Source organism: Hoplias malabaricus, chromosome 3 (assembly GCF_029633855.1).
Source record: "Hoplias malabaricus isolate fHopMal1 chromosome 3, fHopMal1.hap1, whole genome shotgun sequence".
In the NCBI taxonomy this organism is placed as follows: Eukaryota; Metazoa; Chordata; class Actinopteri; order Characiformes; family Erythrinidae; genus Hoplias; species Hoplias malabaricus.
The window spans coordinates 57,616,600-57,632,588 of record NC_089802.1 but is presented as its reverse complement, the minus strand read 5'-3'; the positions used below and the strand labels follow the sequence as shown (position 1 = coordinate 57,632,588).

Genomic DNA, 15,989 nt, shown 5'->3' with positions numbered 1-15,989 from the left:
CGGACTCACGGTGAAGGCCTTCCAGACTGGAGTGTTGGCAGTGGATCTGGAGAAGAAAGAAGATTTATTTATTAGAATTTTTTTTATAGCAGGTCAGGAACAAATCACTCACGCAGTATTCTGAACACACACTGTCAGTGTGGAGCACACGCTCAGCAGAGGAGAATAATGCACTGACCTTATTTCACACAGTTCCAAAATATGGATCTGGACTTCACTGTAAACTTTTCATGAGGTTTCAGTGCTGACAGTTTATGACAATGTTCTGGCGAGAGGGCCGGTAAAGTGTTATGTGTTTACTGACAGAAAGGTAATATGAATAATGCATTACAAATGATGCCTTATATCACACACGTAATGTAAAGCTGCAAATCAACACCAGAACAAACATTCATAAATCAAATGTGAAGGATTTAAGAATCCATCATGTTCCCTGTTTGAAATATGTCTGAAAAACAATGCTTAGAATTGTCTTCATTCAAATGTGCACATTAGTTACACGGGAATAAAATATATATGACATCAGCACACTTCTTGTATTTCATTTTACTTGCTTATTGCTGATGTAATATTATTTACTGATGTTCATGAGGAACAGATAAACATATATGAATCAACAAAATGGCTCTGGACCCACCGCGACCCTGAACTGGATAAGGGTTACAGACAATGAATGAACGAATGAATATTTTCTATACTCTATAAATCCGGAAAAAAAATGAAAATTTTCTGCTCCCTTCTGAGTTAATGACTACCCTATTGTCTGATGTCTCTGCTCCTGCTCACCTACCTATAGACCAGTTACTTTCTCTCCACTCCCTGCATCTGCTACACCACATACCTTCTCTCCACTCCTTCACATCTATGGCCACTGTCATCCCCATGCAGCAGCTCTTGGATATGTGATGCTTCCGAGGCTGTTTCAACCTTCAGTCTTAAATCTATTGTTGAGAATGTGTTTGACCAGAGGTAGGTTGGCACCACTTGTGTGTCTTGGTTCCTCTCAAGGTTTCAAATTCACCTTTGGCTTATCCACATGGAGTTCATTTAGCTTTTTGTTTTCATTTTCAATGTCTGTAAAGCTGCTGTATTTAATACATATAAATATATATTACAAATAATGCAATACATATAAATGCCAATACATAAAAATTACCTTAACTTCGATCAAATTATCTTGAAATTTTCAAACCCAGATTTGTGAATTAAATCAGGAAAGGCAGCCATTTAGTAAAACTATTTTTACCTTCTTAACATTAAGAATTACTTACCAAACTTCACAAAAAGTATTCCTGTGGTAGAGACAGTTCCATAGCTGTTGGTGGCCACACACTGGAAGTAGCCCGTGTCTGTGGTGTCTAGGTTGCGAATGCGTAGTCGTGAGCCGTACGACATCTGTTTGTAAGAGACGCGACGTGCCTCTGGAGCCACTGGAGCATCATTTTTCAGCCAGCGCACTGTGGGTGGAGGGTTTCCTGAAACATGGCAGTGCAGCTCAGCTGTCTGACCCAGAGAGGTGGTGATGTTGTTCATAGGAGCATCAAGCCTGAGGAAGTGGTCTGAGGAGAAGAGAGAAAGAGAGTTAGAGAGTATCATGTGGAAGAAATGGGATTCAGTTCAGTGGCATGTATAATTTTGGTGTACAGTAATTTCATAGCATCTCAGGAGTTGACACGAGGAATGTCCTGTGAATTGTTTCAAAACACACTGCACATTTCTGATACATTCAAATTCTCAAGAAACTATTTTTCCTTCAGGGAAAATTTGCATAACATTATTTTGTGATTTTAAGACACACACTTGACCCCATGTGCAACAAACCACTGCTTACTGGCAGTTAGGAATCCTCTACAAGACGTTTTGTGGTTTCGTCTATGGTTGCAAATGATTACTTTGTCTCACCAAGGATGGGCCTTGCCAGGACGGCAGAGGCTCTAATATCATATGAAAGCTTTGGAAACTTCCAAGTTCAAACCAGTCTTGCCAAGCCCTCAATGGCTTTGATTGAAGCCCAGCACAAACATGACAACCCCCAATACTCCTTTAATGTTAGAAAAAGCATAGAAGCCTTGTGGTAGATTTTTGTCTGGGCAAGGTTAAGGAAGGCCTGATGAATTAACAGAAGCGTTTTGACACAATCAACAGAAAATTAAGATTTCTGTCACAAAATAAGACTCTATTAATCAATGATCAATCTATTGTATTTTTGCCGGACCGCCTACCAGTCCGGCCTAGAAGAGGCATTTTCGCTGACTGACTGCCTCCTAATATTGAAAGGCACATATGTGAGTAAGAACTGTTAGTTCAGCCATATTTCACATTCCAGTTCGTGAACAAAATTTGGAACCGTTCGGTGCATTTCCACCAAAATAAATTATAAATGGTTCACGAACCAGAAAAAAATGTGTTCCCAGCTGGAACCAAAGAACAGTAAGGTCTTCAGCGCGAACCGTTGCTGAATAATAAGAAATAAGACAGGAACATGCTTTTTGTCTGTGTGTTCCTGGGACTGCGTTGGCCAGAGCCTCAGCTTGGTGTTGGTTAGTTCACAAGTTCAACATTAACACATTATATTAACACTATTATATCTCACAGAGGTAAATGTGCTGAATTTGTCTTATTTCATGTGAGTGTGTGTCTTTGTGGTGGGGAGACATTTTGTGGAATTAGTGTGTTTATAAAACTCCATATAGCTGCGCACAGCCTCATTAAACTTCACGTGTTTTACTCTAACCTGTTACAGTGAATAAATAAGCAATTGTAAATCTTCTTTGTTCTTTGGTGGTAGATCATCTAGTATTTATCTTTAAATAAAATTAACAAGAAAAACACTGATGCCGGTGTAATATATTATGAACAAAACTTTGTGCTCATTTTCATTTATTTCTGCATTTATTACCTATATTCTGTACAAAACACTCACATAATAAAAACCACATGTAAACAAAGAAACACCTCTGTGACAGTGGCTATAGGGCTAACGGCGGTTTGGCAAAACTAGACTTGCCTAGTTTCTCTTTGCTGTTTTTTTGTTTTTAGTTTTTTTTGGGAAACAATGCAAAAGTGGTTGGCACCGTCACGTGAAAATAAATAAATATCACAAACTATGAAGTTTCTCTAGGTGAAAATAAAAACTACCATATTTTAATGAAGTGAATGTGTGTTTATTTGATGGTGAGGGAGAAGAGACACAGTATGGGCACTGTCCCAGTTGTTCCACAGTCTAATTCTGAACTCGGTTGGGATTCCAGAGAATTCCCGCAGTCATGTGACCTGTTTGGCAGCCCTGCCCAGACAAGCTCTTGATGTTTGGGTTTCCTGTCTTCTGTGTGGTATTGGAGACATGTTGAACTTCAAGAAGATTCAAACCTCCTGCTGAGAGTGGAGTATGTTTCATCAGATGAGTATCATAATCAGATTTTGAAATATGTAGCATTTCTAGAGCATTGTCAACTAGTTCACAATGTAATACTTGCCACAATTTATGTCATGATCCTATGTAGCATGCGCCACGACGCTACAACTATAGATTATGAGGCTTAATGCTGGTACTGGTAAATGTGTAGGAACTGACGAGCTGGGGACTGAACCTATTGATCAAACTGTAGATACTTCATTAACTTAAGATGTCAAAGCAGAGGTATGGCATCCTGAGAGGCAGCCATTATATTTTGGTTTCTCTTGTTTTTAAACTTGCATATTGCTTATTGTACACATTGTTTTTATAATTATTTTAAAGTTTTTAATTTTATATTGACACCTACAAAAAATAAATTCCTTGTCCATTGGATATGTTGCAAATGAAGATTCAGAACATCCATTTATGCAAGTCTGGGTCAAATCTCTGAGGTTCCCATATTTTCATGTGATATCTAGTGGCAGGGTGTGTAATAGGAAGTTACTGAGTTACTACGACGATGCCATAGAAGTGTTTAGAGCTACTGGGGAAACAACTCCATGATATTGTTTTGGTTAGCCTGTTGGACGATTAGCTTGATGAGAAATGGCTAGTGGAGAGAGCAAGACTGGGCTGGAACTAGCGTTGTCAACCGTCCCGTATTTGACACTGCGTTCCATTTAGAACTAATACAGGACGCGTTTTGTTCCATATTTTTGAGGTTACACTTTTATGGCGATGTTTTCAGACAGAAACACGCAGCTCTCTTAACCGGAGCGAGGGGCAGATTCTCCATGGCTCCTAAACAGAGAACAGGCTTCTTATTGGTCGTCACCTTTATGGCAGCTAATGGATTCACAGTTCCTCCTACAGGGTGTTGTTTTGCTGCGACACTGAGAGCAGCAAGTCAGCGCCGAAAAACTGGGCACTCAAATCTCTGCTTTTAGATGGAACTTATGTTACCACCATGTCCCCATTTTTTATATATTTAAATTTTTTTATTGAAAATTTCTGGTACCAGTCACTCTTTCCAAATACGCTGTTGTGTTTGGATTGACCTCTTTGACCTCTACATCAAAATATAAAAGGGAAATTGAAATCATGTTCTTTCTCCATGTTGTTTTTGAAAATGTATCGCATTGTGGCGCAAACACAGTTTTATATAATGTATGTGAAATTTGTGTATCTTTGCACCCCTAGTATCAACCCAAAACTCTGAAAAACAGAAATACATTTCAACATTTACTCTAAGTATCGGTACAGCTCTACTGTTTCTTGCATGAACACACGGACAATGTCAATGTGTAAAAATAACTGCACCGCTTGTATGACAATATTTTTCTTTCTCTTTTTTCTTCTTTTAGGAGACCTTAATTTTCAGAGGCATCCTTTCTGACCAAGCTGGACTCTGCAGCAATGTCAGGAATGTGACTTTGACGAGGAAATTAATAAAAGCATATTGAGAGAGAGCCCTTTAGGGTTAAGGGCCTCGGGGCCCACAGCTGTGTGGGGACATACGCAATATTACTCTCCCTGTTGAAGGGGCCAGATTCCTCCCATTAGTTTTCCCTTATAAGCTAAACATGGATTAAACTACATCTGACAGGATCATTAACCAAGCCTTCCTGTTGTTTGAAGGAATACGTTGATCTGTTTGAGAGGACTTCATAGATGCACACACACACACACACACACGCGCGCACACACGCGCACACACACACGCACAAATATGAATATGCTGCTGTTATAGTGGATATCAGATAACACAAAGGAAAGTTTGGGAGCCCAAAACTGTGCCCATGTTAAATTACTATTACTTAAAACACACTGACATAATGTTAGCTACTACTCCTGCAAAAATCAACATAACTAAAGAAACATATCAGGGCAAAAATAACTTTCTCCTCTCATTTTAAAACTTGATAAGTCGTCCAGCATCGATTGACATCTAAAGGTTAGTTTTTGGGGTTTAAATTTAACGAAAGAATGTGCATGCATGTGTCACTTTAAAACAGTAGATAAAGCTAGTACACAGAACACTACTCTCCTTATTGGATGTTATCTAGCCACTTAAGTGTTGCCTTATCACTTCATTTCCATTAACATAGTCATATTTATGAGGTCACAGTTTTGTAGACAGTCAGTCAAAAGATGCAAAACGTCTAATTTTGTTGCAAACACAATGTAAATAGTCGTTACAATAGCCAGGCCCACGACTACATGAACTATATAGAGTATGCTGGCCTTAATTTTCAGTGTGTTAGTTGTTCTGACTTAAATCTGTGACTCAGTCTAAAAGCCAAGAGAAGCAGGTTGATGTAGATGACTAACCCACACACTTCTCATCACTACAGTGTGCCACACTTTCCCTTGTTTCATCCCATTTCCTTTTCTTTCACACACCTCTGTTCTCCTCCTCTGCTCCATCTTTTCATTTCTCCTAATCCAGATGTGTCTGGTCTGTGGGTGACCAAGGGAAAGGATTCTTTCCTTCCCAGGGCGGATCTCTCCTCTATCCCTCCATCTTAATCTCCTCTGTCCAAACATCAGCTCTCTTACAACAATATACAAAAGCTGCTGTCCAGAATAACGGATATTAGCACTGAGGTTCAGACGCATACTGGAGTCACCGCCTCAACCGATTAGACACATGCTTCCAGGGCACATTCATACTCTCTGAATGTGATGACTATTCCTCAGGGCTTACCAGAAAACCGACTCACACAAGAACAATCCCTCCCAACACACACACACACACACACACACACTTCTAAGCTGTTTTTGTGTAATTATGAAGATTTCAAAACCATCCCCTACTGTTAAGATAAATGTACAACACTACACTGGATACATACGTAGGTCCAAACAATGCTTCCTCACTCTCAGAACTACATACATACACATTAATAGAAAACCTGAGGAAACAAGTGCAGAAACACTACAAAGGCAAGTGCTTCGAGGCAGGTGCAGGGCACAATAAAACTGGTCAATAAACTATTACGCTCTGTTTTATGTAATTCACTGTTCATATATTATTTTCTAAAATTTATTTACAAATCCCTTTGCCTTAAAAACAGAATCAGTTCAATCACACCAGGAATACAGCAGTCTCTTAGTCCTTAGTTTAGTCTCTTCAGTTTGTTCCCAGCTCACTCTTCTAATAACTCTGTGAACTGTGCTTCACGTTTAAGCAAAAGACAGCAATGACATCCCCACATCTCAGGATGACACAGTTTGTCTGAATGTGACTGGTAAAATGTTCATGAAGAATCATTAGGGCCGTTTGACTCACCCCCAAAATCTGTAGACATTGGTCTCAGTTCTTAACTTGAAACAGAAGTTAGGCACACACCAACTGTGGCTGAAATCTGCATCCAGTTTGTGAAAAAGTATGCTAATAATTACATATTACACGAGAATGTAATTATTGTAAAAATAAATAACAAATAACTTAGTTCTCCTTTAAAGGGACTCTTTCGAAGTGAGAAATACATGGTGAGTGGGAAGAGCTGAAATAAAGTGAAGAAAGAAAAGGACGTGATGTAAGTAAAGAAAAGGTTATTCTGAAAATTCGCTTCTGATGACAGTTATATCCAAATAAAACTGAATTATGTAACTCTAGCACCATTAAGTCAATAGGATTAAATCCCAGAATGGCTTCACGACCACATTTTATTCACTCAGTTTACTGCAGCTGAAACTGGTTCAGGACTGGAAAAACAGCAAAAGAAGAAAAGAAACAAATGTGTAAAAGAGTAACAGAGAAAGTGTGATGGAACTGGACCTTACATATGGAGGAGATGTATTAGAAGCCTTTTGCATCTGATTAACTCAGCAACTTTCAGCAGAGTTCATGTTTGTTTTAATGAGGTACAAGTTAAACATTATTATATAATATGTATAAAAATCATTGGAACATACATAAGACATCGGAGACCTAATGAGTATTGGATTAATGAAAAATATCATTTACATACTTTTCTACTTATTCCAATTGTAGTCAAATGTCCAAGACTGGAGTTTGGTGTAGAAATTTTTGTTTTAAACTGGAAAAATAAAACTGGCAAGCACTAGAGATCAGTGTAACCCAATATTTCCAATAATACATCCAAAAAATCTTCATTAAAGTCAGAGATTGAACAGTTTAATTTTGGTCTTAATCTAGACCAGAAGTGATTAATTAAAATTCATTAAGGTCCAGTTTTCTCAAACCAAAGTTCGGACATTTATAATGTATAACCTGCATTATGATCAGTGCCATATCCTGCATATTGAAGTAGCCTAGTAGTTATAGCAACATTTTATGCAGTTAACAATGGAATTTCAAATCAAATTACACTTTCAATTGCATTTCAAAATATTTCAAAAAGATTTATAAATAATATAAATAACAAATCCTCTAAATAAAATGTCCTTTTCTCATTTAAATTAAAGTTACAAATAAAATAATCTATAGTTGTAGTTGACATACTGCTTTACAAAACAGGCAATCGGATTGGTTCTTACTGCTGGTGGGCGGGACTTTAAACATTAATAGCAAGCTGATTGGCTCTGTTCGTTTCCTTATTTATTAAGGTTCGGGTTTTAACTTTTGTCCTGAAAGTGTTCCAAAAGAGCTTTTATCATGTTCCTTGGGCTATTTTTACTGGCCCCAGGTGTCCGGAGCCCTGCCATGCGTGTGTCACAGCAGTCATCATAATGCACACATCTGATTGGCTGAGTTACCTCACGTGTGATTTGCAGATTAGTCGGGTAATTAACTGGAGGGCTAAACCTGAACCGTAACCGTAGCCGAAACCTGACTAGAAGAGTCGCACAGCTTAAAACAAACACACTGTTAAAAACTGAACAGTTCTTAATAGTTTATCAGTTACAGGTCCAGGTCTGGATAGGACAGCGTCTATGTCAGTGTGTAGCAGAGTGCTAGATTTTAGAATAATGTATTGTCTAAGAATGACTTCTGTTTTAGTTTTGTTTATGAAAATAATATAAAAAAAAAAACAAATAACAAAAAACTATAACTACCACATGCCATTGTGATGGGTATACATATGACAGTCACATTACTTTAGACAAACTCCTACTTGTCTAAAATGGCTTCAGCAATCAGTTACACTGCAATTAGTCCATAGTTAGTAGTATTGTGCACTAATCCACACTGAATAACTTGTGTGAACCTAATGAGGACCTGGATACAGTCTGAGCACACTGCACTTTCAGGTTACATTAATGGAAACAGGAAGACTATTGGTTTCTAGTGTTTGTAGTAGTAGTTTCAAGCACTAAGGCAAATTAGGATAAGAAATATCTGGGGGAAGTGTTGTCGAAAAAATGATGTACATATAGCCACCGTAAGAACATGGAAAACCCTAATGCATACAATCACGCTCACACAGAATCAAGGTGATGTCAGTCTCATAATAAGACGCCTTCACAATTTTGACTCCCAGATACTGACACGTACTGATATGCTGCAGTTATGAATGCTGTCTCATTTGGCAATCAAAACCAACCTCGGGCTATAGACACAACATCCTGCAAATCACTGTCCATCTGCCACCTCCTGCAACCCTCAGCTCCACCACTCACACACGGCAGTGCTCAACTAAAACAAATACAGCACGGCACATATACTCACCTTTTTGTCCTGAGCTGGAAGTATTCCAGCTGGAGCCAGTCACTACGTTGGGGTCAGAGGGAGCTCCTGCACCTAAAGGAAGAAAAAAACAAGAATTTTTCATTTTTGACAGAGCACTTAGTATTTTAAATTAGAAATAGTAGTCAAACATGTAAGTTTTATATATATATTATGTAATTTATATTTTCCCACCACTCGCATTTACACTCTAAAACAACTCACAGTATTACACACAAACATCTACTTTGCTCTAATGATAAGAAAGTGTTTTGAGTTTGGTTTATGAAAACATTTTAATATGTGGAGGCATTGCAACAATATAGCTTCATTTAGCACTCTGCTTGTAGATTTTCTTTTTCCATTTCAGGTTAATTTTGTGAATTTTTGTGTCAGCTATCTATTAAAAAAATGAGTTTTCAAGAAAGAATTTACAAATAACTGTAATCTAATAAATGTTGGTTGAGGGGGATAGTGGCATTTTTCGCGTTTGTCCGTTATGAAATAATGCCTTACATATTTGAAAACCAAGTTTGACTTAAACAGATGATTTCAACCCATCTATCAATTACTTTCATGACTGTTGGAGTTCGAAGCGAATGACTTGTAAAAGGCCAGACTCTAATAACAGATAGAAACTGATAATAAGTTACTGTGTATGTACATTTAAAACTTCTGAATTTATTGAGTAACTGTGACAGCCTTAATTCAATCTCCCAGGTTTACACAGAAACTTCAACAAAAACATATCCTTATAAGTATTCTCCTTGTGTCCTATGGAAAGCAGGTAAAACAGCCTCTAATACATGAAGATTACAGACTTGTTAGTGTAGCGAGGAGATTTCATTACAGCACAGCAACACAATATCAGCAAGTGTTGACAGGTTTTCAGTGAGAGATGCAGGCCAACAATGGGCTCTTTTGACTCAGACCAGGGAATATTTCATCACTTTAGCTGCAGTAGACAATAAACAATGTGTGGTTCTTTGCAGACTACAGTGACTGGAGTTAGTTTAGAACAAGTGCATATGGTGTTTGAGGAATGCATATCATTAGCCCATTTCTATTCTGTCAATCAGAACATCTGTATCCTCTTTACACAACAAAAGTAGACAGTGCAGATGACAAATACATTCCCCAACTTCTTAATACTTCTTATACTCTCCATAAGAACCTGCTTTTGCTAACAAATTTTTATCCAGTCTATAAGTCCATTCAGTATGGATAGAAATAGTATGCCACTGCATACCAAGGTGGACCAATAATGTTTAAAAATGAGAGTATGAGATGTGCTGAAATCTATAACTGTAGAGCTACAAAGTGCACATACTTGATAAGTGTAGCTGATAAAATGGACAATGAGAGCACAAACAAGGAGATGGCTTGAACATTCTGGTTGATCTGTGTGTATACAATCATGATAGATCAAGACTGTTACAATATACACATAGTACCTTGTATATGAGTGTGTTACATATGCTTGATTTTTAAAAGTAATGCCACTATGGAAAATACTATATAAAAAAAAAACAATAGTTAAGGCTGCATTGATATAACCCCAGTCAATTTTTTACAATTTGTACCAATTATAAACTTAAATATTTTTGCTGTCCAAACTAAACCATATCCACAATAGTAACTTTACAGAAGAAAACAACTTCTTAACTTTCAATTTCAGTCTAGAAATGTGGTATTCCAAAAAATCTTGGAGCCTTTCCATTGTTCCATTCATACTAACATTTTAAAGGTAAAAGACAGCTTAAATGAAGTAGTAAAATAAAAATCAACAAAAATGGTGATACATGTTTTTCTTTAGACACTGGCGATATGCACACTGTATTTTATTTTGACACCAAACCCCCGGCTCCATTATAACGTACAAGACAGACATTCTGTAGATGTTAAGTTAATGTTTAAAAGATGTAACAGATCAAAGAGCTATTTAAACATTACAATTACAGCGAAAGGGAAAGCCTTGCCAAAGGCATTTGCACGCAGGTATGCAGGGAATTTGTATTGTTCATTTAATTGTTAAGGATAACAGCATTTGAATTCTTTCCCACTTAATTTGAGACCTCTTGTTCATATTTCCTTCAGCTTGCATCAAACAGCACATGACTTTAATTTTAGAGGTGGATAAACAAATCTCTAAGAAGTCTTTTCTATGTTTAGTTTGAAATGAGAAAGCTGCACAAAACCGTGTGTAAATACACACTGAGTGGAAGTGTGCTAGAGAGACAGTGGAGAGAGTAAAGCACAAGTGTGACTATGTTAACTGGGTGCTAATTTGCTGTTAAATACGTGAGCTTTTACACACGGGTAATGAGCTGCTAATATATGCCCCCACCTGTTACTGCCAGTGACAACTCTGAAGTGTGACACACACACACACACACAGAGAGAGAGAGAGCTAGCGCTCTGTGGAACGAGTGGTATAATATCCTTTACAGCTTTGAGCTATGACTGCACAAAAAAACTGTATAATGGGGCTTCTCCGAGCTATCACTTTTCATTACTCTGTACCAAGATGCTTACTCTATTTATACATTACTCTTGTACAAATTGGCATAATCCCCTCTTAATCTGCATCTTCTTCAAGCCAGGAAATTCAAGTCTGCTGAGGTTTCCAGGGAGCAGTCCACTGACAAGACTGTCCTGGTAATAACTGTAAGCTTTATTTAATAATAATAATAATAATAATAATAATAATAATAATAATAAATGAGAAATCAGAATTTGGAAAAAAAATAAAAAATACACCACATGAATATCACGGACACTCTACAAAAGTCAGGAACCACACCACAGCCACAATATAAAACCTGTTCATCAGGAGATACTCTACTTCTATGATCATGCTATTGGATAATGAAAGTGAAGTTCAAAGCAAAGCCTCTGTAAAAATATCTGGAGTTCTTTTTTGTGTTTTTTTTTTCCCCCATTTACTTTCATCAAACAATATTTTTAATTATGTAAATGTATGCTGTAAGCAACAGTTGATATTCCTCTCCTTCATGAGTTAACATTTGCCAAATATAACACAACACTGATTACCCTAAAGAGAACGGCAAAATAAGAGAGAGAGAGAGAGAGAGAGAGAGAGCACAATGGATAGACCCTCTCAATATCAAAACATATGAAAAGCATTTTTCCCTAATTAGTCTACATCTGCAGTCTAACCGTCATTAGACAATCAAGAAATATCTGGAAAATTGCAGGGCAATTTTGAGATTAGTATTCTAATGTTTCCCCGACAACAAAGGCAAGTTTTATTATGACCATTTGTGACTGATGCTCTGAAAATCAGAACGTCACAGACAGTCGGCTGGACACGAACAGAGAGCAAACAGATGGATTTGAGACAACTGAAACACGAGTCGCACATAAATCTCTCAGCTCAAAGGTGGCACCGGGTTTTTATTCACTATCCTCTGTGAAAAATGCACACGATTCTATGGCAAAGAAACTGTATGCTGAAGTTTACTGTGTTTATTTATTAGCTGAAGGAGCCGTTTTTGTACATCATGTACGTCAGAACAAAAGGTTGTATTTTCATTTTTGATTTCTTTTTCCTCATAATCTGAAATCACCAAGTTTATGTTGTGTTCAAACTTTGTGAACTGAAGTATGGTGCAAAATTAACTTGCTTTAAAAGTCTAAAAAATTTGGATGTGTGTTACTTGGACTAAATGGTGGTACTGCAGGTAGTTTCACTGTCACACAGCTCCAGGGTTTTGGCACCCTGGGTTTTATCCCTGCCTGGGGGTCACTGTCTGTGTGAAACTGCCCATAGATGCGTGACTGACTCTGTGAGTGTGTGATGCCCTGTGATGGCTTTTGTGCCCAATGATTCCAGGTCGGCTTTAAACCCACCGCAACCCTGAACTGTATGAAGAAGCATTTACATTAAATGAAAGAATGAAAGCTTCTGTTTAATACATAGTATGTTCAAAACTGTTAAAATGAAGTATTGTCTCATTTAATGCCTTTTTTTCTAAAATCAAACAGAAAGAACTATGAGTTGAGATGATGTACTCTTTTCAGATTAAATCTGATCACAGAAACATGTGGACTTGCATTAAATCACATCTCTCTTTATGTTCAATGTAAGCAAGCTGAAAACGTCACTATTAAAGCACAGGTCGAGGCCCTGGGAAAGTGCTGTGTGTCTGGCTGTGTGTGCATGTGGGAGAAATAGATAAAATCACATTTATCTGTGCACATACTCTAAGAGCTAAATATGATTGAATGATTTATTTCACTGCCTTGAAATTATAGTGCTATACATATGACTGATAATCCTGTTAAACTTTAATAACCTGCATCTTTCTCCAGCCATAACCTTTATTGGATAACTAAATAAGCTGCAGTTTATCCAAGACATAAAACTGTGCCATGCTGTGCCTTAAAATATAAAGGATGAGTCAGCAATGCAATTATTCATCTAGACAGAAAATCTGTAACTGGTGTATGAAGGCTTGGCAGAGATTAAGAAACACTCAAAGAGGTATTCTTCTGTGACGTATTTGAAGTAGTATCTCAGTGAAAATAGTGAAAGTAATAATCCAGATTTGCTTGCTCTGAACAATAATAATAATAATAATACATTCATATAGCGCTTTTCAAGAACTCAAAGACGCTTACAACAGTTAATACATAGAACACATTCAAAGACATATCAAACAGCAAATACAGAATACAACAATAACTAAGCTTTCGTCTACACTTCGAAAATTTAAGAAAGCCAATTATTGTATTTGTGTATATCAGTCTTCTCAAAACTTATGTAAATAATACAATGCATGAATACTACATACATAAAGATACAAGACTTGTTTTGTCTAAATAAAACAAATAAAATAAAGCTAAAATAATTACCATTAGACTTATATTATAAATGGGTCTGAGACACTGATGTGACGCCAACAGATTCAGTAGAGATACTGTAAAATATCCAACACTATAATGAACAACCTGGACACGAGTGGGGAAAAAGTCATTAAAATGAGCTGGATCAAACAGGAAAATTATTAATAAATTCATTATTCATATTTCCAACAGAACTCATATTTAATCTCCATGGCATAATCGCTATAAAGGCCTTCTTGTGAATATTCATTCCAGCCAATGAAGACTTTTCTAAAAGTAAAACTAAAATCAAGTAGCACGTTTGCAAACATTCTGCAAACTTCATGCTCCTCTGGGACCCGGCACATATCCACTGCCTTAAAGAATTATTAATGTAATTACACTGGGCACAAGGATACAAACGGAAAATCTGCAAGTACCTGGGCCAGCAAGTTGGACAATAAAGCTGTTTGATTTCGGCTGGAGTGTGAGAGAAGGAGGGAGGAACTGCTGAAGTTGCTCCTAAACTTATGTTTGCAGATGGGCGCAGATCCCAGCTCCAACGCTGGGGTTTATTTTGGCTTCCTTATTTGTTCCCTGTTAGTGTGCTGCAGCAAATAAGCACTTAACTAGCACTGGTCAAGCGCATCAGAGGGACAAGCAAAGAACCTAGCCCAGAAGCTGAGTACACACACACTCGGAGTGGTGGGCAGACCGCAGGGAAATGTTGGTGGTTAGGTGCCTTGATCAAGGGCACTTCGCTCACTGATATTGACATTGTCAAAAACAAAGCTGCATTCTACAGAGTGTATGCCTTGTAACCACATACTCTGCAAAATGTAATGATTGTGTAGGTATCTAGTTATGATGGATGGGTGGATCCACTGTTTTGTAAAGTCATATTACATTTCTGGGCCTCATGACATTATTGGGAAATTACCACAATATTGGGTCCTTGGGCTCTTGGTTAGTGCCTAGCTAACATGATCCATAGTACTGAGTTCTACTCGTAATCTCTGCTTGGCTAACAAAATGTGACTTGACTTGTACAAAATGAAAAAAAAAAAACACCAACAATGGACAAACAGGGAGGGCAAAGCTCCACCCGAGTGAATCACAAGCAACAGGAACCAGCTCACCCTCTAAAGCTTCCAGCAGCTAGCTCACCCTCCTGTCTCAGGAAGCTAGCCAGTAACGTGATAACTCTACCCAGGCTCCAGGGAGCGGCTCGGTGGTGCAGGCCGGCAGTGACAGGCTTCAGACTGACCAGTGAACCCGAGCGAGTGGCTGGGACACAGAGTGTGTGTAATACAAGGACCTCTCCCATTAGCACAACAAACGGCAGAGCGGAACAAAGACTGGGGAGCAGCTGCAGCCCAGTGCTCTCTATGAGTTTGCTTCACACAGACAGCAGCCAGACCCACTGCAAGGCTCTCCTCCTGGGAGCTAATGCTAATGAGGCCGTGCTAGCCTGAGGGGGCAGACACACCGCTGAGTCTTTGGACCCTACATCATTGACGGTATAAAAGCTTTTGAGGAGTTCTGTGGATTTGCATGGCTCAGCAGAGCCACTCCTGCTGGAGCCTCTCGGTGAGTGACAGCTTAGACGCCCACTCAGCCAGGTGAGAGCCAAAGAATTTCTACACAGCAGCAGTCCCACTGCTGAATTCTTACAGAGCTGAGTTCACTCTTACTGTGTTCAATTCAGGCTGTCAAAAAAAAAAAAGGCTGTTCAATTCAGGAAGTCAAGGCCTATTTACACAGTTTGATTTTACGGACCAAATAACAAATAATTACACATGAACCTTTGAAAATAAATAGATGTATATTAATTTTGTTGAGTCCAAAACTGACTGACATCCAACACTGCATCAAGTTTCGATTGGAGCCTGTCGTCATGGTTGCAGACCAAACAAACCAGCATCAAGATGGTGGAATTTCAGCTCGTCTTGTTTGTAGGAGAACAAACAAATCTTTTAGAACAAGCAACACTCTGACTATAAAATCTGTCTAAGTTAAAGAAAATATAATAATTGTTAATGCAAGAAGCAGCACAGAGAAGCAGAGCTCCAAATTCCCCCAATGATGTTGGGCAATACTGTCAGAACA

The 15,989-nt window shown here is 38.1% G+C and overlaps 1 protein-coding gene across 1 annotated transcript in view; it reads right to left on the bottom strand.

Moving 5' to 3' along the window:
* Positions 1 to 15,989, bottom strand: part of ror1 (receptor tyrosine kinase-like orphan receptor 1) — a 131,453-nt gene that overhangs the window by 29,184 nt on the left and 86,280 nt on the right. The window contains exons 2-4 of the mRNA XM_066666219.1: positions 9,036 to 9,107; positions 1,272 to 1,559; positions 10 to 46 (exon numbers count right to left, since the gene is read on the bottom strand). Coding sequence (XP_066522316.1) covers positions 10 to 46; positions 1,272 to 1,559; positions 9,036 to 9,107 — 397 coding nt within the window. The remainder of the gene's footprint in view (positions 1 to 9; positions 47 to 1,271; positions 1,560 to 9,035; positions 9,108 to 15,989) is intronic.